At 43.9% G+C, this 27339-nt stretch overlaps 1 protein-coding gene across 1 annotated transcript in view; it reads right to left on the reverse strand.

The window, feature by feature from the left end:
- NXN (nucleoredoxin) overlaps positions 1 to 25592 on the reverse strand; it is a 118392-nt gene extending 92800 nt beyond the window's left edge. The window contains exon 1 of the mRNA XM_088445984.1: positions 24931 to 25592. Within this exon, the coding sequence (XP_088302110.1) occupies positions 24931 to 25263 (333 nt within the window). The 5' untranslated portion in view covers positions 25264 to 25592. The remainder of the gene's footprint in view (positions 1 to 24930) is intronic.
- Between the last annotated feature and the right edge of the window lie 1747 nt (positions 25593 to 27339).

Genomic DNA, 27339 nt, shown 5'->3' on the forward strand with positions numbered 1-27339 from the left:
GAAGCACTGAAGTTGGAAATTGCCGGTTCTTGCAGCTTACTGCATGGTGTTTAGTCACGAGAAAACCTCCGACTAGAGTGCTGGCCACGAGGCTGCTAGCGCCGCACTAAGCCGACAAACAGCCTCGCAGTCAGCACTTCAGTCACATTTCTCCTTGCACCCTCAGGAGGGTGTGAGGAGAAATCATTCATTGGCCTAAACAGCATGGTCAATTGAATAGCTCCAGAAGCTCCCTCCCGATGCTATTCAACTCCCGCTGAATGGAATCGCCCCCATAGATTGCAAGCTCCACAAGGGCAGGGACTGATGTGAATGATTTAAATATTCTCTGTAAAGCGCTGCAAGATATGTGTACGCTATATAAATGTTAATATCAGGAACTAAAACTGCAAATGGACATATTCAGGGAAAACCCCAGTCACTTTTAGATATCACAAAATTTGATATTTCTTACCACAGTACATATAACACGCCTTTCAGACTTAAACCTAAAACTCCGATTTTTGCACATGAGCGCGCATCAACCCGGGCCTGGCTAAACGCTAAAAGGTGCAACCCGGGTTGACAGTTCTGGGTCCATAACCCTGCTAGCTAGGGTTTTTCCTGGGACTTACGTGTGAAAGTGCGGTCCAGGTCTTGGTGACCCGGGTCACACCTAAAACAATCTGATTGGCCGAGACAGTCACGCTTGGAGATGAGATAATCTCCAAGCACTCAATCAATGCCGGAAGACAAGGGTCACTGCAAGACCCCAGTCCGGTGTGAAGTGTGACGACCTGGGAATAACCCGGGTCGTCCCTCTTGGTGTGAAAGGGGTAGCCTGGCTTCAACCCATGCTTAGTGTCCCGGATCCAAACCGGGATTTTATATCTGAAAGTGGCATAACTGACCTATCAACTCAAACACACAACTCAGGGTAGATAAGGATTTTACTAATCACCCAAAAATGAACTAGAGATCAACATCTTGGTATGATAATAATGCACTTTGAGCCCGATTCAGCATTGCACATATGTGCTGTACTGGGATCGCAAATGCAGCAGGGGGTGTCATACCCCTCCTGCTGCATTTGCATATTAGCACGGACGGAATTGCAAAGCTGCTTGCGTGCAACTTTGCAATTCCGTCCGAAGCTGAATCGCCTCCTTTGTTTGCTAACAAAGTCCATCTCCTCTGCAACATCAAATGCCTCTAGCACATGCCTGTACTAAGAGGCATTCCACAGCAGCACCAGTCTAATTGCCAAACTGTTTTTTTCAAACATGCATTTTCCATGCAGTTTATCTGATCATTGATTACATATACAACACACACAAATGTCAATTGTATACTTCTACAAAACAGGTATATTGATCAGTGTACCAACACGGACTAGTTCCAATGATAAGAAAAAGAAAAGTTGTGTTAAGTACTAGTAGGGATGGGTAATATAATTGTATTATAGTAATGGCACATTAAAAAAATAATGGTAGGCAGTGGGAAGAGAACACATGGGTTATCACAAGTGTCAAGTATTAGCTAAACATCTTTAAGTTGGCCATTATTTAATCAACAAAGCACAATGGTGGATTTGTTCTTGTTGGGATATTAGCAACTAGCCATCATAAGATTGAAAAGTATTAACCTCTAACTTCATTTTGCGGCCCCCCAAAATGAAATTCCTTATCCCTAACACCACAGGCTCCAAAATCAGAAATGCTTAAAATCCTTGTAATTTGCCCACCTTATAAAATAATGAGTTATGGTAAGAACTTAAGTTTGTTAACTCTCTTTCTCCGAAGTCCATAGGGTCCACATGGAGACCTTTGGGCGTAGGTGGTGGATCAGGAATCCGGGCACCACGCAGTTAAAAGAAGACTGGTACACACAAGATCAAATTCTCACAGAGAAGGAGACGGGAAAGCGGAGACCAGAAACATAGCCCATATGAAGCCAGATGCGTCAGGGTGGGTGCCCTGAGGGTCCTATATGGAGTTCGAAGAATGAGAGTTAACAAAGGTAAGTTCTTACCATAACTCTCATTTTCTTCTTCAGGGTCCATAAGCTCCACAGGGAGACCTTGGGGATGTCCCAAAGCAGTCCTTTTAAGGGTGGGGACGCTCCTGCGTTGAGGGGAGAATCCGGCGCCCAAAGGAAGCATCCTGAAAGGCAAAGGTATCAAAGATATAGAACCTCAGAAAGGTCTGGACAGAAGACCACGTGGCCGCCTTACAAATCTGAACAGCTGAGGCACCACGGCGAGCTGCCCACAAGGGACCCACAGACCGAGTAGAATGAGCAATAAGAGTAGCCGGTACAGGAAGGCCTGCCTGTGTGTAAGCCTGTGAGCTAGTCTGCAAAGCCATCTAGCCAATGTTTTTTTGTTGGCTGACCATTCCTTGTGAAATCCATATAGCATAAATAAGGAGTCTGATTCCCGAAGAGAACTGGTACTGTCCACATATATCCTGAGGATACGGACAACATCCATGGAGGCCTCACCTCCTGAGAGGTCTGGTTATTGAAAGGTCGGGACTACAATTTCCTCATTAATGTGGAAACTAGCACCAACTTTTGGAAGGAGCCCAGGGCGAGTCCTAAGTACTGCCCTGTCCTGGTGGAAAAGTAGAAATGGGGAGCAACAGGAGAGCCCCCTAAATCTGACACTCTTCTGGGTGACGTACAGCAAGAAGAAAAAGAGTCTTTGCTGTTAACAACTTTAGTTCCACAGAATCCAGGGGTTCAAATGGAGGGCGCGAAGAACTACCGACAAATCCCAAGGAGCCACTGGAGGGACAAAGGGAGGTTGAAAACAGAGGACACCCTGGAAGAAGGAGTGGATATCCTTAAGTGTAGCAAAACTACGCTTGAACCAAATGGACAGAGCAGAGACATGCACTTTCAGTGAGGCCAGACGGAGTCCCAGGTCCAAGCTAGCTTGAAGGAAATCCTAAACACCTGGTGGTCGTAGCTTCTGGCACTATACCACTGGAAAAAGGTATGCCACACTCTGTGGTAGATCAGAGCAGAGGCTGGCTTACGTGCTCTGAGCACAGTTTTGACTACAGTGCTAGAGAAACCTTTGGACCTCAGGAGGGATATCTCAAGGGCCACACCGTGAAAGACAGACGATCCAGATCCGGGTAAAGGTAAGGACCCTGAGACAACAGGTCCAGTCTTTGAGGCAGCAGGAATGGAGTATCGATGGAGATACTCCGAAGATCTGAGTACCAATGACATCTGGGCCAAGCTGGAGCCACCAGAAGGACAGTGCCTCAGTCTTGTTTGAAGTTCCGAAGAACTCGAGGAAGAAGGGAGACTGGAGGGAAGAGGTACACAAACTGACAATGCGTCTACAAAGTTTGCTTTGGAATCTCCTGTTCTGGACCCGTACACAGGCAGTTTGTGATGGTGTCGGTAGGCCATGAGGTCCACCTCTGGGAGACCCCATCTATTCACTAGAAGTTGAAACACCTATTGGTGAAGCGACCATTCCCCGGGACGCACATAGTGACGGCTGAGGGGTCTGCTTCCCAATTAAGAACTCCCGGAATGAATACTGCCGAAATGGCCGAGATGCGACCCTCGGCCCATGTCAGAATGCGGGACACTTCTGTCATTGGTGCCTGACTTTGAGTACCTCCTTGATGGTTGATGTAAGCCACTGTTGTGGCATTGTCGGCCTGAACCTGTACAGATTTTCCGTGAAGTATGTGCTGGGCCAGGTTGAGGGCCCTGTAGACAGCTCGAAGTTCCAATATGTTGAATGGCAGGGTTGATTTGACTGATGTCCTAAAAGGAGTGCGGACCGGTCTCTGCGCCCCACCCCCGGAGACTGGCATCCGTTGTTAGGATTACCCAGTCTGGGATCCAAAAGGGGCGACCCCTGGTTAGATGAAATATCTGTAGCAACCAAGATAGACACATATGAACCTCTGGAGAGAGAGCCATAGTCTGAGCTTTGATTCGATGGGGTAACCCGTTCCACCTGGAGAGGATCAGCCTCTGCAAAGGCTTGGAATGGAACTGAGCATATTCCACCCTGTGGAAGGTGGACACCATGGCGACTGTGGAGACATCTGCGCACTCTTAGTTGAAGTGTGGAGATCTTGTCTGATTTCAGAATCCAGCAGGGCTCCCAGATGAATCATTCTCTGTGAGGGATTCAGGGAGGACTTTTTCCAGTTGATTAACCATCTGTGCTTATGCAAAAAAGCCATGGTTAACTGCATATGGCGGTGAAGCACTTCTGGGGATCCTGCTAGGAGCAGGAGGTTGTCCAGATATGGTAACAGTCGGACATCCTGACCACGTAGGAAGGCCACCATGATAGCCATAATTTTGGTAAACACCCGTTGAGCTGTGGATAGTCCAAAGGGCAGAGCCTGAAATTGGAAGTGTTGCTGTAGAGCAAACCGGAGATATCGCCGATGTGAGTGCGCTATAGGTACCTCTAGGTACACGTTCTGAATTTCCAGAGATACCATGAAGTCCCCAGGCTCCATAGCTAGGATGACGGAGCGTAGGGTTACCATCCTGAACCTGGGTACCCTTTGTTCAAAGATTTGAGGTTGAGGATAGGCCGATGAGACCCATTCGGCTTCTGAAGTAGAAAGAGAGTAGAATAAAAACCGATCCCTTGCTGAGATAGTGGGACTGGCACAATTCCCCGTTTGCAGCAAGGACTGTATTGTCAGGCCTTGTTTAGGTCTGAAGAAGGGTCTGTGTAGAAAAACTGGTGGGGAGGCCGTCTGAGAAATGAGAGGGCGTACCCGTGAAAGATCACTTCTCTTACCCAAGCATCCGTGGTGGCTTGACACCAGCACTGAGCGAAATGAAGAAGTCGGCTCCCATTTTGGGATCTCCCAGAGGGAGGCCCGTCCCGTCAGGCTGAGGGATTATCCTCGGGTTTTGAAGCAGGGCGCCTGTTGTGCCAGGTCTGCTTGGTCCTGGGTTTGGCGGCCCTAGTGGAAACAGGCTGCCTTGGAAAGGAATAACCCTTAGGTTTCCCTGAGGATGAAAGGACTTAAATGATGTAGTCCGAGGCCTAGTAGAAGTAGTTGCTGAAGGAAGAAATACAGTTTTTGATGCTGCTAACGTGGTTACAAACTTGTCAAGGCCTGGGCCAAACAAGATCTCCCCTTTGTAGGGTAACCCTTCTAGGCCTCTCCTGGAATCCGCATTTGCCTTCCATGAGCGTAGCCACAGGGTACGACGGGCATACACAGTCGCGGCCGAGACTCTGGAGGTTAGGAGACTGGCATCCAATGTCGCTTCTCCAATATGGGAAGCTGCATCTTGAATCTCAGCAACAAAATACATCTGATCCCTAGAAGCATCTGAGGGAAGTGCGTCAGCACAGCTCTCTATAGCTTTAGACACCCATGCAATAGCCATGGTTGGACGGGCAACATCCCCTGAAAGAGAGTATATCATTTTCAGGCAAGCTTCCACTCTACTATCCGTAGGATCCTTCAAGGAAGTAACTGTAGGAATAGGCAACGTAGCGCTTTTAATTAAATGCATAACATGTGAATCCACTGCAGTGGATGTTTCCCATTTTGCACAAAGAGCCACAGGAAAAGGGTAACATGAGGTCAAATGTTTTTGTGGTTGAAACCTCTTACCAGGCGATTGCCAGGCTGCAGCCATGTATTCAGCTATCCGATAAAGGGAATTCTGCTGAAGCCACTTTCTGTCGTTTAGACAGAGGGTGCTTGGATTTAGGGGCTGGCTCTTCATCTTCTATTAATAAGATGGATCTGACAGCTCGTACCAAGGCAGAAATATAAATTTTTGACCGACTCTCATCCTCCTCCAGAGGGGAGTCGGGGTTAGAGAGATCAAATGATAATTCAGAATCTGAGAGTTGCGTGGACTGTGACAATAACACAGGACGCTTATAGGGCTTACTAGTTAAGGGCTTCTCACCTTGCATTATGGTTTGAAAGGCATTAGATGTAGCCATTAGACTCTACACAGAGTTAGAGTACGTATACCCAAGGTGGGGGCACAGGAGGTACCTGTATCGCCTGAACCTGATGTGGCAACCCCAAAGGGGGAATTACGTCCTGCTGTGATAACCCCACAGGGGGAATTACAGCCGGAACTGCTAGGTGGTCCGCAATAGTGGACAGAACCTGAGAAAATGAAGCCATGGGGGGCTCCTTTGTACAGGCGCTAGGTTGTCTGATGGGCCTGTGGAATATAACCCTTACTACATAACCCATCTTGTATCAAATCCTCCTCACTTAAGCCTGCAGCACATAATTTGCATGATAGCAGTATGGGTGAGGATGCCTGTTTGTTACTCCTGCCTTTGATAGACATAGCTGCAGGGTAATATGGCACTGGGTATAATGCAACCAATGCGTATGTAGGATACTAGTAGGAATGCAATATACTGGTACAGTCTTATACTTGGAGAAGCTGCAGGAGCACGCAGCCCAAATATGGCACAGTGCAACGACCAACTGTATGTGACAAACCTTACAAATACTTAGTTCTATATATGCGAGGTACCGGAAAACCCATGAATACACCTGTATGTTGACAGTAGAATAGAAACAGGCAGCGCTAGCATTAGTCACATACAATGCACAAATAACATAACTGCAAACTGGCACTACAATCAACTACACAGACTCAGTGTCTGGTAGGCTATAGCGCTACATACGCAGACCCCAGGGAGAGCTATGTAGGGGGACCAGACCCTGCATATCCCTGAGAGAGCTGTGGCTGTGCCTTAAGAAAATGGCCGCCGGAGACCTCAGAGGGGGCGTGATCTGAGGAGGAGAGCAGCTCAGGGAAGCAAAACCTCTGTGGAATGGTGCCCTGAGCTGAGGGGCCACTATAACGGGGAAGCTGACCTCCCCTTGCCGATTTTTTATCCACCGGTACGCTGGTTCCAGCACCATGTGTACCCTAGTGGTCTAGTGGATCGCGGTGGCTGAAGGCCTGCGTCCACACTCGGCACCTCCAGTCTGTCCCGTGAAACTGGAGGTATGACTGCCTGCGCGGGTCACCGCGAGCGGTGACCCGCCTTACCTGTTCCCTTAGCATCCGGCTGCAGTCTGGGTCCTCCTACGGGGCATTGGCTAGCATTGACCCCGGGATGCCCGCCGAGATCCCCAGATCTGTACTGGCGTCACGGCGCCGGTGCGGCAGCACAGACGTCCTATGGACAGTTTGCTGCTACGCGCTCTAAGGTAGTAAAAATTAAATTATAAAATAAAAAGCCTTAATGGTGACGGACTCCGGTCGGCCACCAACTAAACTGAGGTGCCTCTGGCTCGGGGGCGAGGTATAGAGAGAGTGAACAAGTGCATCCTGGGAGCTGAAAATCTTTAACTGCGTGGTGCCCAAATTCCTGATCCACCACCTACACCCCAAGGTCTCCCTGTGGAGCCTATGGACTGCACTGAAGAAGAAAAGAAAGATGGTGGAAGTCCCCTCTTTTAAACTTTGTGCCCACATAAACTTAATATCTGGTGATCACCAGATATGAACTCCCTGCACTACAGAAAAATAATGTACTGCAGGTATGGAGTAAGATTTCACCCTACCAAGCTACGAATAATTAAGGGACACCCATTTTAGAAAGTGGGGGGTCCCTTTAGTACTTGTTGATCACTAGGTAATGTTAACCAGAGCTACACAAAAGATATGTCTTCTATATATCGGGGGAGGACACTAAGTGCCCTATCATCGCCATAATGATAGCTGCAAATGCTTTTTGCAGAAAACTGCAATAAGTGCAGAGTCGGGCTGTTCACCAAAACAATTGAATAGCTCCTGGTCACTTCAGACAGAAGCAAGAAACAATTGAATCACCCCCTAAGAGCCTATTGGTTTGCTATAAAAAATACTGTTTGGGACAATCTATGTTATTCCCCTTTCACACTGCACCTTGGATCCGGGTTACCCCCTGCTCACAAGACACCCGTGTCTGCCCTGCATGTCACTCCCTATAGGCGGGCCTCTCCACAGCCAATTAGCAGCTTTTAAACTTAACACAGTCGAATAACCCGGGTCCCCGTTTCAGACTGTAGCTTATCCGGGCCGGCCTGGGTGCGACCAGGGTCGAAGTCCCGTGACACACAACCTGGGTTGACCTTTTCACACCAAGCCAGAACCCGGGTTGCCCCAGCAATATCCCAGATCAGAAGCTTGGTGTGAAAGGGGTATAAGTGTAATTTGTAATACAGACAAATCTGTTGACATTTTAGGAGGTTTGAATACTTTTGCAATTAGAGAGAGAAAACGAGACAGTAATTTAATTCCTGACCAATGCACTATCTTAGTAGGAGTTTGTATTTTCTGTCTATGCCAATCTTTCCTTCTCTTTACATATATATCTCCATAGTATTTATAAAGCATTTTGACCTTTTAAAGATACTTTAAAGCATATGCTTTATGTCAGCATTAAACAGTACTCGCAGAGAAGAGGTCCATAATTTATACTGCATAAAAAATTAATGGAAAAAATCCAACAGGCAGGCCATTATCATGTTAACTGTATGGGCTACCTTTTTCAAAGCATATTTAATTTTGGTGACTACACAGAAGAAAATGTATATTGAAACATGTTTTTTTTCTGCTGGGTCTTAGGTTACTGCAACCAAGCCATCTGTAGTTCTCTTTATTTCATGGAAAAATAAGTCAACTGTCTGGGCCAGAAGACCATACATGGCAGCTGCCTTTAGGACAAGTTAAAGAATGAGCATAAACGAACCTAGTGAATTTCAAGTCAACAGAATTAATTCATGTCACATCCAATAATTGACGAATGCACTAAGTTTTTTTGTCCCCAACAATACATACTTGTCCGCTTATTAGATACTAAATCAATTTTATAGCGTGGTATTATATGCATTAAAAAATTTAACAAAGGAAGTATACTTCTGTTAACCATTAAAAGGCCACCTACAAATTTGGCAATGGGTATGTGTAAAAAAAAAAAAAAACTCTGTTTTTAGCATTTGTCAAATATGCAAAATTGTACGTGTCCCTTTCGTCCTTTGAAACATTTAATAAATTAAATTTACTGTCAGCTAGGAAACAATGTAACGCCTGTAAATTCAGTGTCAGGTAAACAACATTTATGACAGGGATGGCCACATTGCCCCCAAGGTAGGTTAAGGGCCTTTAAGACTTTCATATAATCCACTTCCTTAAAATGATTTATTTATACTAGATTTACAGTCACACTCATACCGTAAACATCTGTATTTTATGACAACATTCCTACAAATTGTTCTACTGGCAAAGATGTGCAATATGTCACGCCAATGCTCCTCTACAACTCCAATACAAATGTACTGAGGCAGTAGTTCTAGTGGTTTTAGGGGCTTTCATGTTGTGCAGTATATAGCAAAAAGCATTACTGACATAATTTTTCTCATAAATCAAGGGGTCAGAATACATGGAATGAAACAAGACATGGGCTCTATTTTGGATTCTCAGGAATCTGCAATGAAAATATATTTGTGAGTAATTTTTAACCACAAGTACAAATTGCAACCATTTACTCTTCACCTTGCATCGGAAAGAACATACAAACCACTTGCAGTGTTATATAACATGTTATTAAATAAAGTAGTAATATTCGTCTTGAAAGAACCACAGTGAAATAATTCCAGACAGGCATTTTACAAAGTAGGGGGAATTCAATTCAGAGAAAAGGGCACAATGTGGCATTCTGGAATGGCACAACGCACACACCGGCGTCGCAAGTTTTCTTTTGCACCACATATATAGATGTCGACCCTTATATGGCCAATATGTGCGCAGCTGGGCATTGCAGTGATGCTAGCGTTCCAACTAGGCTGTTCCCTGCCCCATTTCAAAAGGGCAGAATGCACCCTTCTCCCCCTTGGTGGCGCCCCGCTAAAATAGTCTGCTGGGTGCAGTCCCCACCCACGGGCTGCAGTGTCCCGTGGATGGGGTAGATTGGGGTATAGCGATTGCCACCGGCGAATGGATGCCGGGCGCATGACAGACCGACTAAACAGCGCGCTGAATTAAATTGCTCTGGGAGCTCCCTCCCGGCACTATTCAATTCACTGAATTGAATCACCCTAATTGAAAGCAAAGGCCCTCATTCAGAGCCACTCGCTAGCGGCAGTACGCTCGTTCCGAGCGATGTTCGCACATCTGCGCATGCGTACGGTTTTTAGTACGCATGCGCGAACCAGTCAGTGCGGCCGAAAACCATTTGTACGCAATATAGCGAGTGCCTGCTATTTTGAGTGACAGAATGAGGCGTATGTGGGTGGTAACAGGGGAAGGTGCTTGAAAACGGGGAGTGGAGATCCGTTCGCAGGCGTGCTTAAAGGTCAAAACGGGCGTTTTATGGGTGTGCATAATTAATATAGCAGCGTCAATGACCACGTCACTTGGTTTTTTTCAACCCAGAACTGCTCGCAAAATAGCGGTTGAAAAAACCAACCACAAGAATAGCGAGCAGTTCATATCCTGTTCGATGTACTCGATTAATCTAATAAATAGCGGACATGACGTATGGTGCGAGCGGCCAGGGGGCGTTTTTAAGAAATAAAAGAGCGTATGTTTTGCTCGCTCGTTCAGACTTAGAGGTGTGAACAGACTGCAATGTGCGAACGGATCATTTGCATAGCCACCCCTTGTTTTTGAACGAACGCAAATAGCGAACGGCTCTGAATGAGGGCCAAAATGCTGAAATAAATCCTTACAATTTATACGGACCAGATTAAAAAAAAGGTATTTCATGATGAAGTATAGTTCATAACAAAACAATATTAACCGTTTATCAAATTTAACACACAAGAAATATCAGCATATTAAGGCAAGGAATAACTCTTAAAATTCTATTAAACTACAGACTGCGCCTATATGGAACTCTTTACTGTGAGATGGCAGAACACACACAAATGCATATAGCAGTCCTGGCTCCGTTAAATTTAAAAATGTATACATTTTTTAATCATAAGTCAAATATTTAAAGATATATAAATCTCTCACAATATACATGAAAAAAATATATTTAAAAATAATAATAAAACAACAATATTACATACTATGAATACTAATTAAGAAGTCTCTTGTACCTGCACACATCGCTTGCTTTAAACCAATGGATTGAATAGATAATTGGCTCCAATAGTATACTGACTGGTCCAGTTAAAGTTCCATAGACATATCCAAAAGTATCAATGGTAATGGACAAGCCGAATGGGCGCAGTAATATGGATACAAAGTACCTGCGAGTAACTGCTAGCAGCTGTGACATGTACAGAGATAAGGTGCTTGGTGAATAAGGCTTCCCGTATTGTGTGAGTGGCCACCGGAGCTGGGCTGACGTTGCACCAGCAAACAATCTGTCTCCCGTGCTCGTCTGCTAGGCACGCTGTAGAAGCTGGACTGGAACCTATCACCTCCGCTGGATGCTGCTGTACAGAGAAATAGCCGCTTGGTGTAGTGGAGAAAGTTCATCCAAATGGGCTTGCTACATGAACTGGGTGCTTGTAAATCAGGGGGTACTGAAGCGTTTTGCCCCTTTAAAATGGGGGCCCATTTGGATGAACTTTCTCCTCTGCACCAAGCGGCTATTTCTCTGTACAGCAGCATCCAGCGGAGGTGATCTTACATAAGCTCCAGTCCAGCTTCTACAGCGTGCCTAGCAGACGAGCTCGGGAGACAGATTGTTTGCTGGTGCAACGTCAGCCCAGCTCCGGCGGCCGCTCACACAATACAGGAAGCCTTATTCACCAAGCACCTTATCTCTGTACATGTCACAGCTGCTAGCAGTTACTCGCAGGTACTTTGTATCCATATTACTGCGCCCATTCGGCTTGTCCATTACCATTGAAACTTTTGGATATGTCTATGGAACTTTAACTGGACCAGTCAGTATACTATTGGAGCCAATTATCTATTCAATCCATTGGTTTAAAGTAGGGGTGAGCGGGTTCGGTTTTACTCGGTTTTACTCGGATCTTTTTATTGGCTATCGCCGAACACGTGTTTTGGATAGCGAATGAAATCGAGCCGAAATTGCGGTAAAGTGGCGATAAGAACCGAGTAAAACCGAGTAAAACCGAACCCGCTCACCCCTAGTTTAAAGCAAGCGATGTGTGCACGCACAAGAGACTTCTTAATTAGTGTTCCTAGTATGTAATATTGTTGTATTATTATTTTTAAATATTTTTTTTCATATATATTGTGAGAGATTTAAATATCTTTAAATATTTGACTTATGATCAAAAAATTTATAATTTTTATATTTAACGGAGCCATGACTGCTATATGCATTTGTGTGTGTTCTGCCATCTCACAGTAAAGAGTTCCATATAGGCGCAGTCTGTAGTTTAATAGAATTTTGTGTGTTTTATGGGTATTCACAAATCCCATGTTTAAAGACTAGCTGCTATAACTTAATTTCTTTAAATTATATTTTGTATTGGTTCATAGAGTAACATACGATACATTTTTAATAAACGCCGAGATCATTAGATTATTTTGTGTTTAAGGCATAATTCTTGCAAAATGTGGGAGAAAAGCAATATGTATTTTTTGTGTAATTATGTATTGTAATGCAAAACTCACATTATCTATTGCAAGATCCAATTCTAACAGGTATAAATGTGATAGTTCTATTAATCAGTATTTTGTTTGTCTATAATGTATTTTTAAAGATTTTTGTTTTCAATCATAAATTTATAATAGCTTTTATGATATATATATATATATATATATATATATATACACACACACACATCTCATTTTCTATTCTATGGCAAGAACAGTAACAGCTTGAATGCAGTTTTGGCTCAGTTACTGTTTCATCGATAAAACTTACCACTGGTACTAAACAAAATATGTTTTTTTCAAAGACAAATATGCTCCAATATGGCAATAATCATTTCACATCAATCATGGAACCTGTTTTCAGCTAATGTGATCTGTACACCTCATCACAAATACAATATTTGATATGGTAACTATTAAATCATCACAGAATAACAAGACAAAAAGAAATCTTAAAAACCAGCAGGAAAGCAATAGTTTTGTGACACTGGGCAGGTCAAGCGACCAATACTGGGCTCTGTCATCAAAAAACCAATTGAGAAATTCCAACAGCCAGAACTGAAGATTTGACCGTATGTGCTGTCTTCTGGCATCGGACTATTAGAATTTCATCATAGTTTAAGACACTTTGCGTTTTTCCAAACAGTACATTTGATTTCAAGATAAGTGCCAAGGTTTAACCTAAACAGATTTGAAAGCACATGAGTGAAACTAAGTGCTGCTTGCTTAATGCCTTGCCGCATTTATTCTTACCATTTTCTGAATATGCTGCTCATTACTGGCTATGTGCCATCTTCTAGTATCGCCAAGACACTCGCATAATCCTGTATGCTGTCAAGGACGAAGACGTTGCCTGACATCTGTCCATTTGGAAAATATTTGGAAAAGACCCTATAGCCATTTCCACTGAAAGTTTGACATAAAAGTTGCAATAGTATAAATTATATTATATTATTATCCTATATTTATATAGCGCCAACATATTACCCACCACTTTGCAGATAAAATGTAATCATTGATAGATATCAGGAAATTCAATTAAATGTGATGAAGGGGTAATGCAGGCCATGTGTTCCTACACTGTGCATCTTACTACACACAAGCATAGGGGTGCAAAGGAAAATGCACAATGTTGCGCACCGTATGCACGGATGACATGCAATGTTACGTCGCATTTAAATGAATTGACCCCATAGTCTTTGGGTTAGATTAAATTCAGCGTGATGCTAAATAGCCCCAGGAGGGAGCTCCCAGAGCTATTAAATTCACTGCGCTGTTTGGTCCGACAGTTGCTCTAACAACTTAACCTGGCATCTCTGACTAAAGTGCCGGGCGTGCGGCTATTAGCGCCGCGCTAAGCAGGAAAACAGCCGCACGGCTGGCATTTTAGTCGTATTTCTCCTCGCACCCTCAGGGAGGTGCGAGAAGAAATCATTTCGTTGGACCAATCAACGCAGTGAATGGTATAGCTCCCGGGGCTATTCAGCATCACGCTAAATTGAATCGAGCGCTTTGTCTACTGTAACTTACAGTCTAAATTCACCACCACAAATACACATCAAAAGCCAATTAACATACTAGTATGTTCTTGGATTGTGGGACGAAAGAAAAGCACACAGAGGCAGCCCTTGCAAACATTGGGAGAACATATAAATGATCTCAACATCTCCAGCCCTCCTAATTATGCTTCTTTATAGTTTACCCTCAATCTCTGATGCCATTTGCTTATTATGTTATTCCTCAAGACCAAATGCTACCATAACTATCCTCCTGCTCTTTCTCCCTTCCCCGTATTGTTCTTCCTTCTCCCACTCCTCCCCTAATGCTGCCCATCCACTTGGCGATTTTGACAGGCGATTGCATGATAACGACGTCGTTATCATGCAACCGCTTACAAATCATCCACAAATCAGGCAGTAAAATGTTAAAAACGACCAGCGATGCGCTTGCCCGCTGGTCGTTTTTAACATCTATCATCGCCCGAACATGACGGTCAACATGACGACCTTCGTCAGGTTGCCATGTTTAGGGATGATTGATCTGCATACACTGAACGTCTGAACGTTCAGTGTATGCACTTCACCCCTAGGGGGAAGACATCGCGATTACTATGTCGTAATCATGCCATCGTCACCGCATCTAGAAGTGGATGGGCAGCATTACTCTCACTTTTACAGTTTGTATATTGTTTCTCCCTGTGTGGTTTTATTACCATAATTACCCATACAGGTCAGCTTTATTATTGTATAACCTGACATTCTGTGCTTTCCTCCCTATTCTGTATTAACTCTAGCTTCTTTTGCCTACATACACATATTTTCAAATATGTTGGTTGGTGCCAGGATCCTTAGTATTGGCAAGGAGATAACTTCTAAGTTGGTTGTTCAATTATTACTTCTATTTGTATTGTACCTTGTTTATATACTGGTTTTCTGCTGTGTTGAATAAATAAAAAAAAGGCTGAAAGAGAAAGTGACAATAGGGTGGTATGTCTAACTTTTTAGTGTCACTGTTGCTCCCACTGACCAAAATAAAAATGCAAAAGGCAAACAGTGCGTATCAGGTGTGATATCAGTGTAAACAGTGTATAGAGATAGGGCGTATGTGATATCTGTGTGCCCTGTGTATAATGAACAGTGGGCCTGATTCAGACCCGGTCGCAAGCGCTGAACGCTTGCAACCGGGTCGATGGTGGCCCACAGCGCATGCGCACGACGGAGCCGGTTCCGTCGTGTGCATGCGCGAGACCCGGCTAGCGACGGGCACTCCGTCGCTCCGGGTCTCGCAACAATGGGGGCGAGCCGTCGATGTTGAGTGACAGCTCGCCCCCTTTGGTGGGCGGGCCGGCGCGGTGGCTGCCCAAACGGAGGCGGCCCCACAGTGGAGAGCTTCCGGCTCTGTTAGAGCCGAAAGCTCTCTGGGGGTTGCGATGGGCGAGACCCTACCACAAGGGTCTCGTCGCAAGCCCGATGGACACGACCATCATCCTGGCCGCTCGCAATAGCTGTGGGTGGTCACCCACAGCTATGCGAGCGGCCAAGAGGCCGAACTAAAAAGAAAAAAGCCCGGCCCTGATTCAGAGCGAGCGCTCTGAATCAGGCCCAGTGTCTAGCATGTATGTGATATCAGTGTAGAGATGGGCAATATATGTAATTGTTGAGTGTTTTGCACAAACAGTGCATGAGAACGTAAACATCTGAATGGATGATACAATGTAACACAGCAATTGTACTAAACACTATACTTTCCCAAAGATACAAAAAGAGTTGAAACAGGAGGGCAAGGTTATTTCAATATGCTATTTGTTCCTGTAAAAAGGCTAAAACACACACACACCTCACTCCTACATACTAAAGCCTTAGGATTAACGTCTACATTAACATTTCTGTACTAAATTCTGGGATCAAATCTTCTGTCACATATTTGGAATTTCTTCCATGTCTAGTAGGCCTCCCCAGTGTAAACAAAGACAACTTACAGTAGCCATGTTGATGCACACTTCACAGACCCATATCTACACAGCAATCTATTGTTATCCACATCACCAGATGCAGTTAATAAATAATTTATTCTGTATTCAATTTAAGGTTCTGCAATATCTAATTTTGTTTTCAGGACTCATTTATTCTATACAATATATAATACCTGTACTCCAATAGAAAAAGACTTCAATTAAACTGAATCAATTGCTGAAACTACTCACGTCAATAAGCAGCTGTGTTCTGGAAAGTAACTTATCCCATCTAATACATACTAAAAACAATACAGAGTTTTATTTAATCTGTGTCCCCTGCAATCATCCATTTTACTTGTTCTCCTATTCAACACTGATAATTTAGAAGCTTTCTGATATGATTTGTTCAGTTTAATCAGCAGCCATTTGTAGAAGACATAAAATATTCATATTTCAATATTCATAATCATATTTCAATATTCATATTTCAAGCTGAAGGTAGGTAGCAGAGAATTAGTAGCAGAGAATTATATAGTTCTGACACCTCCCTGGAACCGTGTGCAACCATTTTTGCCCATATCATTGGTCAGACTTAAGCCTTGCTGAAAACCAGAGCGTTGTGATATCTTGGAAAAAAAGGTTCAGTAGGAGGTTCTGCAATCACGGACATTGCAGCTTTTTATCGGTCCTCTCACTCACATCCTTGTTCTGTAGCCATTTTAAAGAGCTGAATAAAAATGTTTGAGATATCTCTTGCCACTCTAATGTGCGCGAATCCATCAATTTGCATAGAGTATGCATGTTACCTAAGAGACTGCAACACAAACTCAAAAGATCCTTTACGAAGGGCACCCAATGCGTACCACAAAAAAAATAGATTTGTACAATCGCAACTATATGGTCCTTCTAGCGTACCTGCAGATGCACCTGTAATCTCTGCTCTTGGGATCTGCCACTGAAAACCAAAACTACAGAGTGCAAATTAAGGTAAACAATTTCATTTTTCTAAATACATTTTGTTTCAGCCTCATTTATGTCTTAACATCTTTATGCATTTATCCATCGCAACTTGTTTTTTGGTACAGTTAAGTTAAATAAATTGGTAAAAGCTCACTTACCTGCAGAAAATGTGTCTGCAAATGTACCAACCCTGCTGCTGCCGGTCTTCCCTGGCTCTCTGGTTCTGCAGCCCGGCTCCCTGCCTCCCCGAGCTCCTGCTGAGCCTGCCCTGCCCCCCCTGCTGCTGCCCGGCTCTGACACTGCCCATTGCTAACTTCCCCCCTACCACCACCGCTGTAAATTAAAGGTCTTGGAGTAGTTTTTAACAAGGACTACTCCAATTGCCCTTTAATACATTTATGTGACACTAAAATAATGTGAAAAGGGAGTGAAAGCATAATTTTTCAAATTTTTTAAGTAAAAGGAATATTGATAAATAGGGACCTAAGCCTTCTCAAACTGCTGTGGCATTGCCAAGGACTTAAACAGTGCCAGAGTAGTTAGTAAAAAAAGCCCACCTCAAGCCAGAGAGGATCTTATTCTCTGACTGTGTATGAGACCCACAGGATTGTGAGTGAATTTTCATTTTTATAGTCTCATCTAACTATCCAAAAAAAAAAAATCCTTTTTCATTTCGAGCAGAGGGAACCTTTATTGCCAAAGACTTTATAAGGTTTTAATAAACTGTTACAGTCAATATGAACACAAAGAAACCCCTCATTCGGCAAATATTTATTCTGACAATGAGTTGACATTAACACAAGACAGGTACACGAGAGAACAGAACAGATTTCAGTTAAAACAAAGAATCTCTACATAGTAACAAACCCATAAATGAGAGATTTGGAAAAAGGAAATATACCACCTAATATTAACATTTCTGTATTTGGGTAAATAAAAGGGACACGATCCCCTATCTCTGCTACCAGGAGGGTGGAGGGGATTGATGTGGAGTATACATATCATTTATAAAATTTCCACTCACATATATAAAAGAATATAGTTGTAATTTTGGTATGTACTAGAAAAACATTAAAATGCTTATATGTTTTTCGCACTCAAACAAGATATCCTGCCAGCATCTCCTTTGTGAGAGATTTAGGTAGGGTGTACCAACTGAACGACTTGTAATTGGACCAATTTTACATCCAATTCCCTTGAGGCCAAAACATCCAATATTGAGTGTACACACAGCCCAATATCGCATACGACCGAACTATATGTTGTACTGTTTGATCATGTACAATTTATCGCTGCTCCCATACAAACTACAACGATCATTGGCAACATACGACGTCAAAATTGGCCAAATCGGACCGACATATCGTCTGGTTGGCCGTACACACTACATGATTGGCACCTAATCGCATGCAATATTTTCTAGTAGGCCATGCAGCACAAGCCGACCGGAAGATGTCATTTACGACCCGAGGGAGCGCATAATAGTGTGTACATACTAGCCGATATGCACAATTTGTCGTGCCGATATCAGCCAAGATTGTAGCTGGCCTTAGGAGTATGAACCCTGCTCTATATTAAACGTAAAAAATAAATAAGCAGAAATAAATGCAAGCACTGGTGTGACCCATGCGACAGTCATTCACTACATTAAAAAAATGTAAAAAGTAATCGAGTCATACAAAGGGTTTGATAATTTTTTTCTCTTTACAAACAAGCACCTGATATAAATGCTGTCTTGTAGACCTATCTGACGATTGCTTGACAGCTGAAATGGGCGTGCATTTAAATCTCCCGCCCAGTTGAGCTGTCAATCACTGCCAGGTCCCGCAGCATGTGTACGGGTGATCGTTGGTCGCCTGTACACACCAGCAAATGGCCGATATATATATATATATATATATCATTGTGTACAAGTACAATTTGTATAACAAAAGCAAATCATCTTTTTTTTGTATTTGCCTATTTGATTGACATTTTTCTTCTAAGAAAAACATTCATAGTTCGATGCACAGGACCGGGTTAAAGGACCACATGGGCCGGAGGATGAAAACGATCAAGGTCCTATTGGTAGGAGTAGAGGAGCTGAGGCCAGTGCGCTTTTTGTTTGGCCGGTGCCATATGGATGGGTACACCCTCTACAAAAGGGGTTCCCAAACTCTGCAATTACAGTCCGGATTTTAAGGATATCCATGCTTGAGTCCAGATGGTTAAATCAAATTGACTAAGTCACCTGTGCAAGCATGTATATCCTTAAAACCTGGACTGTAGTAGCAGAGTTTGGGAACCTCTGCTCCACACTATCAGCCTCATTGCCCCCTTAAATATATAAAAGTAGAAAGAGTGCAAAATTTTAGTCCAGAAAATAGAAATTTAATTTTAATAATTATGATTTATTACCTGAAGAACCCAGCGTTGCCCGGGTTTAAATCTTCAAGTTATTAAGTTTTATTATGTGTTGTCGTCCAAATCCATTTAGTGGAAGGCTCAGAACAGGCTCCCAAGGTTACGGTTTTGCCAGGCGCACTCCGTCTTGAGGTCTGACCGGCACCCCAACCACTCTATTAGGCATCCCAGACTAGTTGCCACCTCTGTGAAGTTTTCATCCAAATCCATCCAGTGGAAGGCTCAGAACAGGCTCCCTGTGTCAAATTTCTGCCCAGCGTACACGCACGGGAGGTCCAACCGACACCCTAACCCCCTAAAACCTGGCCAGGATCCACCTTGCGTTGGTTTAATTCCAAACCGTGCAGAAGTGTCTGAATGCATAACCAGACAGACAAACAAGCACACCAATACATTTTATATATAAGATTTGTCACTATGTGGTCTGAAGTTATTTAGTATTGAAAAAGTAAGCTATGTAAGATTTGGCTGTTTTACCTGTGGAAGATATTCGCCAACAAACAAACACACACACACACACACACACACACACACACACACATATATATATATATATATATATATATATATATATATATACATATACACACACACTTGTATGGCTAAATGGTGGCTGGTCATCAGCAAGTTGTCATGTTGGTCGCGACCAGGGTTGAACCCGGGTAATGATACAGTGTAAACGGCATAACCAGGGTCCAGCTGCCGGTGTAAAACCCGACTGAGACCAGTGCTCAGTGTCCCGAGTTAGAGCCGGGTTTTTGGTGGAAAAGGGGTATAATTAGGAATGTCCAAACATCAATGATAATTAATATTTTTTATGATTTAAATTGTAAAGTGATAATATGAGAATGAAACCTAAAAATTTGCATCAGCGAGTTAACTTTAAACAATAATGCCATGACTGGTTACAGCTTGGTCTAGGCATGTGAATGTTCTTGTGCACTAACTGGGTGCAGGCAGGGTAATATGTGCCACCATCAAATTTGAACTGAAAACTTAGCTAACCTAAATAACATACAGGTAAACAAAGACAAACTCATACGTCACAGTCGTATGCTTTAATAGTCAACAGCCCCAACTGTCGCCGAAAAGTGCCTTAATGTGTGTGGTCCAATTTCCAGATTTCAAATTGTGAATGTTGAGATGTATCGCCCATCTGTCATTTTGGTGTGGAAAGTCGGAGAGGGTGGAGTTTTTTTACATGCATAACTGAACAGTGATTAAACTGTTCTCATGCAAATTTGTTAGTTTATCTAACAGTTTTACATCACTAATACTAAAGCTGCATACACACACACACAATGATTTTGTTACCAACGATGTTAGGAACGATTTTCTGTCAGATTATCTGTGAGATTTTTTAAAGTTTAATGAACGATTTGTTGAACTACAAATGATTTTTGTAACTTCCTTTAATGAAAATCGTTAAGTTGGTCAGTCAGAATGAACTACAAACGGGAACGCGCATGAACGATAATCGTTCATCGTTAAATCTCAGAAACTGAACGATTTTTTCAACGATTGAACAATAACGATGTCGTTATAGTTAAATTATTCAAAAAATCGTTACGTGTGTATGCACCTTTAAGGTGCATACACACAGTCAGATTTGTCAGATGTGTCAGCGGAACGATTTGAACAACGATTTGAACTACGTACGATTTTTGACTGCATTAAAATTAATGGAATCGTCCAAATCTGACTGCAAACACATCAGATGTCAGATATCGTTATCTGACAAGTGGGAACGTGCATCGTTCATCTGACAAACATGTCAGATATGTCAGATTTTCCTTCAGATATGAACGATGAACGATTTTTAAAATCTCACCTCACTCAGCTCCTCCACCAACGCGTTTCGATACCGTTTATCTTTTTCAAGGTACCTTGAAAAAGATACAACGGTATCGAAACGCGTTGGTGGAGGAGCTGAGTGAGGACTTTTTTGGACACTTCCCAGTTGGTCCGTTTAACAACTACCGGGGACGCCTGAGATTCCGGACTTATGTATTGTCTACTCATTTGGTAGACCAATCTATCTGGTGAGGGTCCATTTAATCCACACTCGCATTTGTTTTATTCTTTATCAATTATGTCTTAATCTGTATTTGGAATAAAAATAGTATTACAGGTTGAGTCTCCCATATCCAAAATGCTTGGGACCAGGGGTATTTTGGATAACGGAATATTCCGTATTTTGGAATAATTGCATATCATAATGAAATATCTTGGGAATGGGACCCCAATATACACACAGAATGCATATATGTGTTATATGCACCTTATACACACAGCCTGCAGCTCATTTTATACAATATTTTCAATAGTTTTGTGGCTCAAGCAAAGTTTGTGTACATACATGAAATAAATTTTTGTTTCATTTACACCCTATACACACAGCCTGAAGGTAATTTTATACCATATTTTTAATAATTTGTGCCTTAGACAAATTTTATGTACATTGAACCATCAAAAATCAAAGGTTTTATTATCTCAGTCATGCCAAAATTATTCCGTAATTCGGAATATTCCGTATTTCGGAATATTTGGATATGGGAGACTCAACCTGTACACTATTTTTTGGAATTATTTTTCTCTTCGCATGTACAACGTTGGAGATAGTGTCTATTTTAAAAGAGGGAAAACCATCCATTTGGAAGAGAATTACAAGTTCTGACACATGCTGTTTTGTCTACTTTTCATAGTAGACCATCCCTAATGGTACGAGTCTGAAAAAAGAAGGGGGTCATTGTGTTATAAGAGAGATCCTAAATGTATTGCACTATGATATTCCTTCTGTTTTTTTGTTTGAGGTCTAGTTAATCATTAAGCGCCTAAGGATTATTGTTGGTAATATTTTTCCAATATATTTAGCCGAGGACCATGTCCGTCGTTCCCGAGCATAAGCGCGGCTGCAGATCTTCCAGGAGCTGGATGTACATAATGAAGCACCAGGCGGAGCTGCAGGTAAGAGGACATGGGAGGCGGGGGGCTGAGGCACCAGCAACTGAGTCTGGGGGCAAATTTTTTGTGGAGCAACTTCCCAGCATGTAAAGCAGTCGGCAGTAGACTGGGCAGTTTGGGATTTATAGTTCCACCACAGTAGCAGTCTTACAGTATCTTGACTCAAACTCAGGCCCTGATTCAGAGCCAGACGCTCCGACAGAACGCTCGCTCTGAATCAGGGCCGTCCTTCTTGATTTTTAGAGCGGCCTCCTGGCTGCTCGTATAGCTGTAGGAGGACTCAGAGCCTCATGCTAATTGCACTATACAGGTATAGCTATATATACCTGAAAAAGGGGGGGGGAATATCCTGCAAATTTACTTTAGTAAATAGGCCTGATAAAATCAAATTCACATATTCTATATTAGTGTTTCTGTTCGGATAGATAGATAGATAGATAGATAGATAGATAGATAGATAGATAGATAGATAGATAGATAGATAGGATACCATATTTATTTTCCCTTTTTTTAAGGGGGTGGCACCAAATTATAACTTGCCTCCAGGCGTCTGGGATGAAGTTACGCCACTGGCTGGTAAAGTGTCCCTCACTTTGCAATGTAGATCATTTAGGGACCTTGTCGCAGAGTGCAGGATATACCCTAATTTGTAATCTCATCCATGAACTTCTTTCCACCGCATTCCTGAAGTCCTTGAGACACTAAGCACAGCTCTTATCGGAAGAGCTGTCCCTTTGCGTCTAGATTTGCAATTATTCATGCATACAGCGTTAACGCCACCATGCGATAACAGGGGGGGGCGGGATGTATTGCATACAATATGCAATGTATTAGATCCCGCCCACATAGTGAGCTTAGAACACGGAAAAAAAAATTCTCATAAATGGCGAAAAAGTGAACTTTGAAGAAAAGTTATGATTTGCTAAATTCAAATAGGGAAGAATTGCTTTCACTCATTCTCAAGGCATAAAAAGTAAAAAAGTCTCTTGCCCGTATTTTTTAAACTAAACATTGCAGAGCTATGGAATGCTAATTTTCGGAGCTTGGCCTAGGGATGGACTAACACGGATGATAACTAGTTTAACCATCAATGCTCACAGATGGTGAACATCCGCCACGGAGGTCCAAAGTCAGAAGGCAGCTGTGGAATCATCACAAGTTTTCTCCCGACTGTTAAAAACCATTGATGGTCGACTTATAGATGACAACTCCTACTGTAGCTTGGCCGCACATTATAATAAATAGGACTCTCAATGTGGGACAAACTGTTCATGTTTTAAAGCTACACTACCAGCCAAGGGGAATGCAGAGTATTATAGCACTGAGCACTCCAAGGAGCCCACGGAGCTACCCTATGCAAGCGACAGCATTGACCAGTGAGGAGACAATTACATAGGTTGAGTCCTTACAACTTACAACGCCAACTTCAGCCATTTTAAAGCGGTTAACAATAATATGGTGCAGTTGCTATACCAAAGAAACGGTGAAACCCCACAGGTTGTGGTTAAGCAAGCAGCTCCCAGAGCTCCACTGAGGTAGCAGGCTAGTAAAATGGGATGTAGTTAGCAATCCGCCGGTAGAAGCCTGACACGGGACTTAAGATATGCAGCTACATACTGACGCCTATCTTAATCCAGACACCAGAATCTACACAGACGCCATCCTGAACGAGGTAAGTCCGGACGTCTTAGCAGTTAGCCGCAGGGGGGGGGGGTTAGGTTTAGGCACCCCGGGGGACTTAGGGATAGGCACCCCCCCGGAGAGGGTTAGGTTAGGATTAGGCACCCCTGGCGGGACTTAGACCACCCTGGGAGTTTTAAGGTTAGGCACCACCAACGGAGAGTTAGGGGAGGGTTAAGGCGGGTATCCACTAGGTGATTTTGACAGGCGATTGCACGATAACGACGTAGTTATCGTGCAATCGCCCGCAAATCGGGCATGTAAATTACAAAAACGACCAGCGATGCATGTGCCCACTGGTCATGTTTTCCATCTATCATCGCCCGTACATGCTGGTCAGGTTCAGCATGTGCGGGGATGATGGATGTGCCTGCACTGAACGTGTGAACGTTCAGTGTAGGCACATCACTAGACATACAAACGACAGCACGATTGCAATGCCGTAATCATGCTCCCATTTGTATGTCTATAAGTGGGTACGCACCTTTAGAGTACATACCTTCCCTCATCTGGGTCTCCTCCTGTCAGGTTTCCGCGGTTGGGATTTGAACTAAAGCTAAAGAGCCGCCGGTATTTCAATACCATTCCCAGTAAATATAGGGACTACTTGAAATGCTGTTGTAAATAAAAAATAGGCATCACACCATGAAACAGAGACTGCAGCCCTTCAAAAGTGATTTATGCCAACCCATCTGAAATCTCACCCTACAAGGGTGAGACATTATTCAACATAATTCCTTTAGGTAGGTGGATGGATGTGTCAGGTGAGCATAGTGTACAATGCTGCCCTTCTTGCGCCAACCATATTTCACAGACTTGCATTGGCCATGGCTATAGCTATACATGGTCCAGCAGGATGTGTCCTTATCTATCTAATAATCAGCATTATACATGCCAAGCATATCCTCCCCCCTCTCACCCACCTTCTTGTGTTTCTCCTGGTAAGGTAGTGCCAGCCAGGGCATGTCCTTGAGGAAGAGCTGCCATTTCTTTTGGTCAGGGTCTGAAGAAATGAAGACAATCTCCAGGCGGTCCCGGGTTTTGTTGTAGAAGTCGCTGAGGCCGGGTAATAGCTGCAGGCATGGGGCGCTCATTCCACAGCCGAACAGCAGCCCAAGCAATGACACCCTGGAGCCCAGAGACTGCACATCCACCTCCTCCCGCTCCGCAGTCACCAGCTTCTCCCCCAGCAGCTCCAGCAACAGCAGCCCGGAGTGCTCGCCCCGCTTCTCCCCTGGCAACCCGGGCTCTGACATACTGCTCGGCCTGTCCCCCCGCTCTCCTCCTGTGTGCTGGATCCGGCTTCACAGACGCTCTCCCCGGCGGCCGGGTGGGGGTGAGCCGCCTGCGCCACACGAGCTGCGCCAGAGACAGTCCGGGCTACACTGAGCCGATTGGCTGCTGCGGCGACGGATGCACATGGGCAGTGGGCACAGAGGAGGAGGGGGAGGAGATCTGCTGGACTATACTAGTGCCATCTGGGTGTTGCTGGGGTATAATCTGTATTATCAGTCTGTGTACGGCTGTGCTGATTCAGTGCACTATTCCTGTCACGTTAATCACGAGCTATTTTCTTGTACCTGGAAGTGACCACGGTTTCTAAACCTTACTAGCTGCACAGCTGCACTTACTTTGCTTTTATTCATCAGAGCATTAATGCGTTACACATCATATATCATAAAACAAATAGAACAAAAAAACAATATGGGTATAAGGGTCCCAATTAGCATTGAATATTTGAGGTAAAATCCCCGAAAACACGTTTTCAGGGGTTTACCTCAAATATTAAGTATCCCCCAGATGTATCAAGTCCCGCTGGCAACCGCTTCCCCTATAGGTTTCTATGGGGGATGAGATGCTGCCAAATGTACCAATATCCGGAATGTGAAGCATTCCCGATATTGGCCCCAGCAGCTAACGCCATCTGAAGATAGCGTTAGCCACTGTAGTTTATGGGTACTTATCAGTTCCTCCGCCGGCAATGGGCACTGCTCATGTGCAGTCCGCGGGACTGTGCATGTGCAGCAGCCCTGAGTGCACTCCGGCCACATCGCAGGGACGGGCTCCTTTCAGAGCCCGTCTCCCTGCATGTGCCGGTTGATACATCCGGCCGTTATGATCGCATTTTGCAATGCGATCATGGGCAATACTGACATGCCCTGATCGCATTGCAAAAGCGATCATTAGTAAATGGACCCCTAAAAATATAAGTAATACAATGTACTTATCAAGAAAAATATTTCTATCAAAAAGCAAAAATGGCACATAATATTCAAAGCAATCTAAACATGGCAGGCGCATCGCCCTGAGCGGAAAAAAAAAATTCCAATAAAATAGGGGAACGAAAATCCAAAAAGAAACAGATCCCACCTCAGCCTATAGCAGACAAAGAAATGGGTGGATCATCCATTAAAATTCAGGTTTCATACCAAGAAGTACTACGGAAGTACAAATGTATTTGGCGTTTTAGAGCCAATGTAAAGGAGTCTATAAAACCATCCCACATCTGGAAAAAAAAAGCCGTTTTAGTCTCCTTATGCAGATTGGTCTCTAGCCAATCCATTTGGAAGGCAAAAAGTAGTTTAGTCCGGAATAAAGAAAGCAATGGCGGATCTGCATGGGTCCCCATCTGTAGTATACATTTACGGGCCACCGCTGATATAACCAATAATATTTTTTTACTGTCTCCCCTACTCGAAACAGATGGTGGCAGAATACCCAAAATTGGCCATTCTGCCGATAGCGTAAGATAATTAACTAGATACCTAGATGCAAATCTATTGACCGATGACCAAAGTCTACGGATAAGGGGGAATTCCAGGGGCGGTTTGGCCATTACCTTCAGCGGGAATATTCCCAGTGGGCCGTTTGGTCTGCGGGGCTGCTTGGCACCTGTGGCCACGCCCCCTAACCCGTCACTGCTTCTTGCATGACAAGCAGCCTGCCGGCTGCCTGTCACACCTAACAGAGCGGCTCGCCTATATCGCGAGAAGAGGCAGTGGCTCCAAGTCCGGGAAGGAAGTTAAGGTGCGCACATGTGACTCCATGCACCTCAGAGGCGGCAGAGCGGGTCTGTGTCCTGCAGTAAAGGTAAGTATAGCACTGCCAAACCCCCGCTGCTGCCGCTAGTCCCCCGCTCCTGCCACTAGTCCCCCGCTGTGCAGGAGCTGGCAGACAGGAGAGGAGCTGTGCAGTGAGGCTGTGATGTGAAGGGCTGTGCTACAGGGGAACTGTGGTTTGAGGGGCTGTGGTTTCGGGGCCTGTACTGTGAGAGGCTGTGCAGAGGGGGCCTGTGATGTAAGGTGCTGTGCTATGAGGGGGACTGTGCTTTG

Source organism: Taudactylus pleione, unplaced genomic scaffold (genome assembly GCF_031769625.1).
Source record: "Taudactylus pleione unplaced genomic scaffold, aTauple2 ptg000391l, whole genome shotgun sequence".
Lineage (NCBI taxonomy): Eukaryota > Metazoa > Chordata > Amphibia > Anura > Myobatrachidae > Taudactylus > Taudactylus pleione.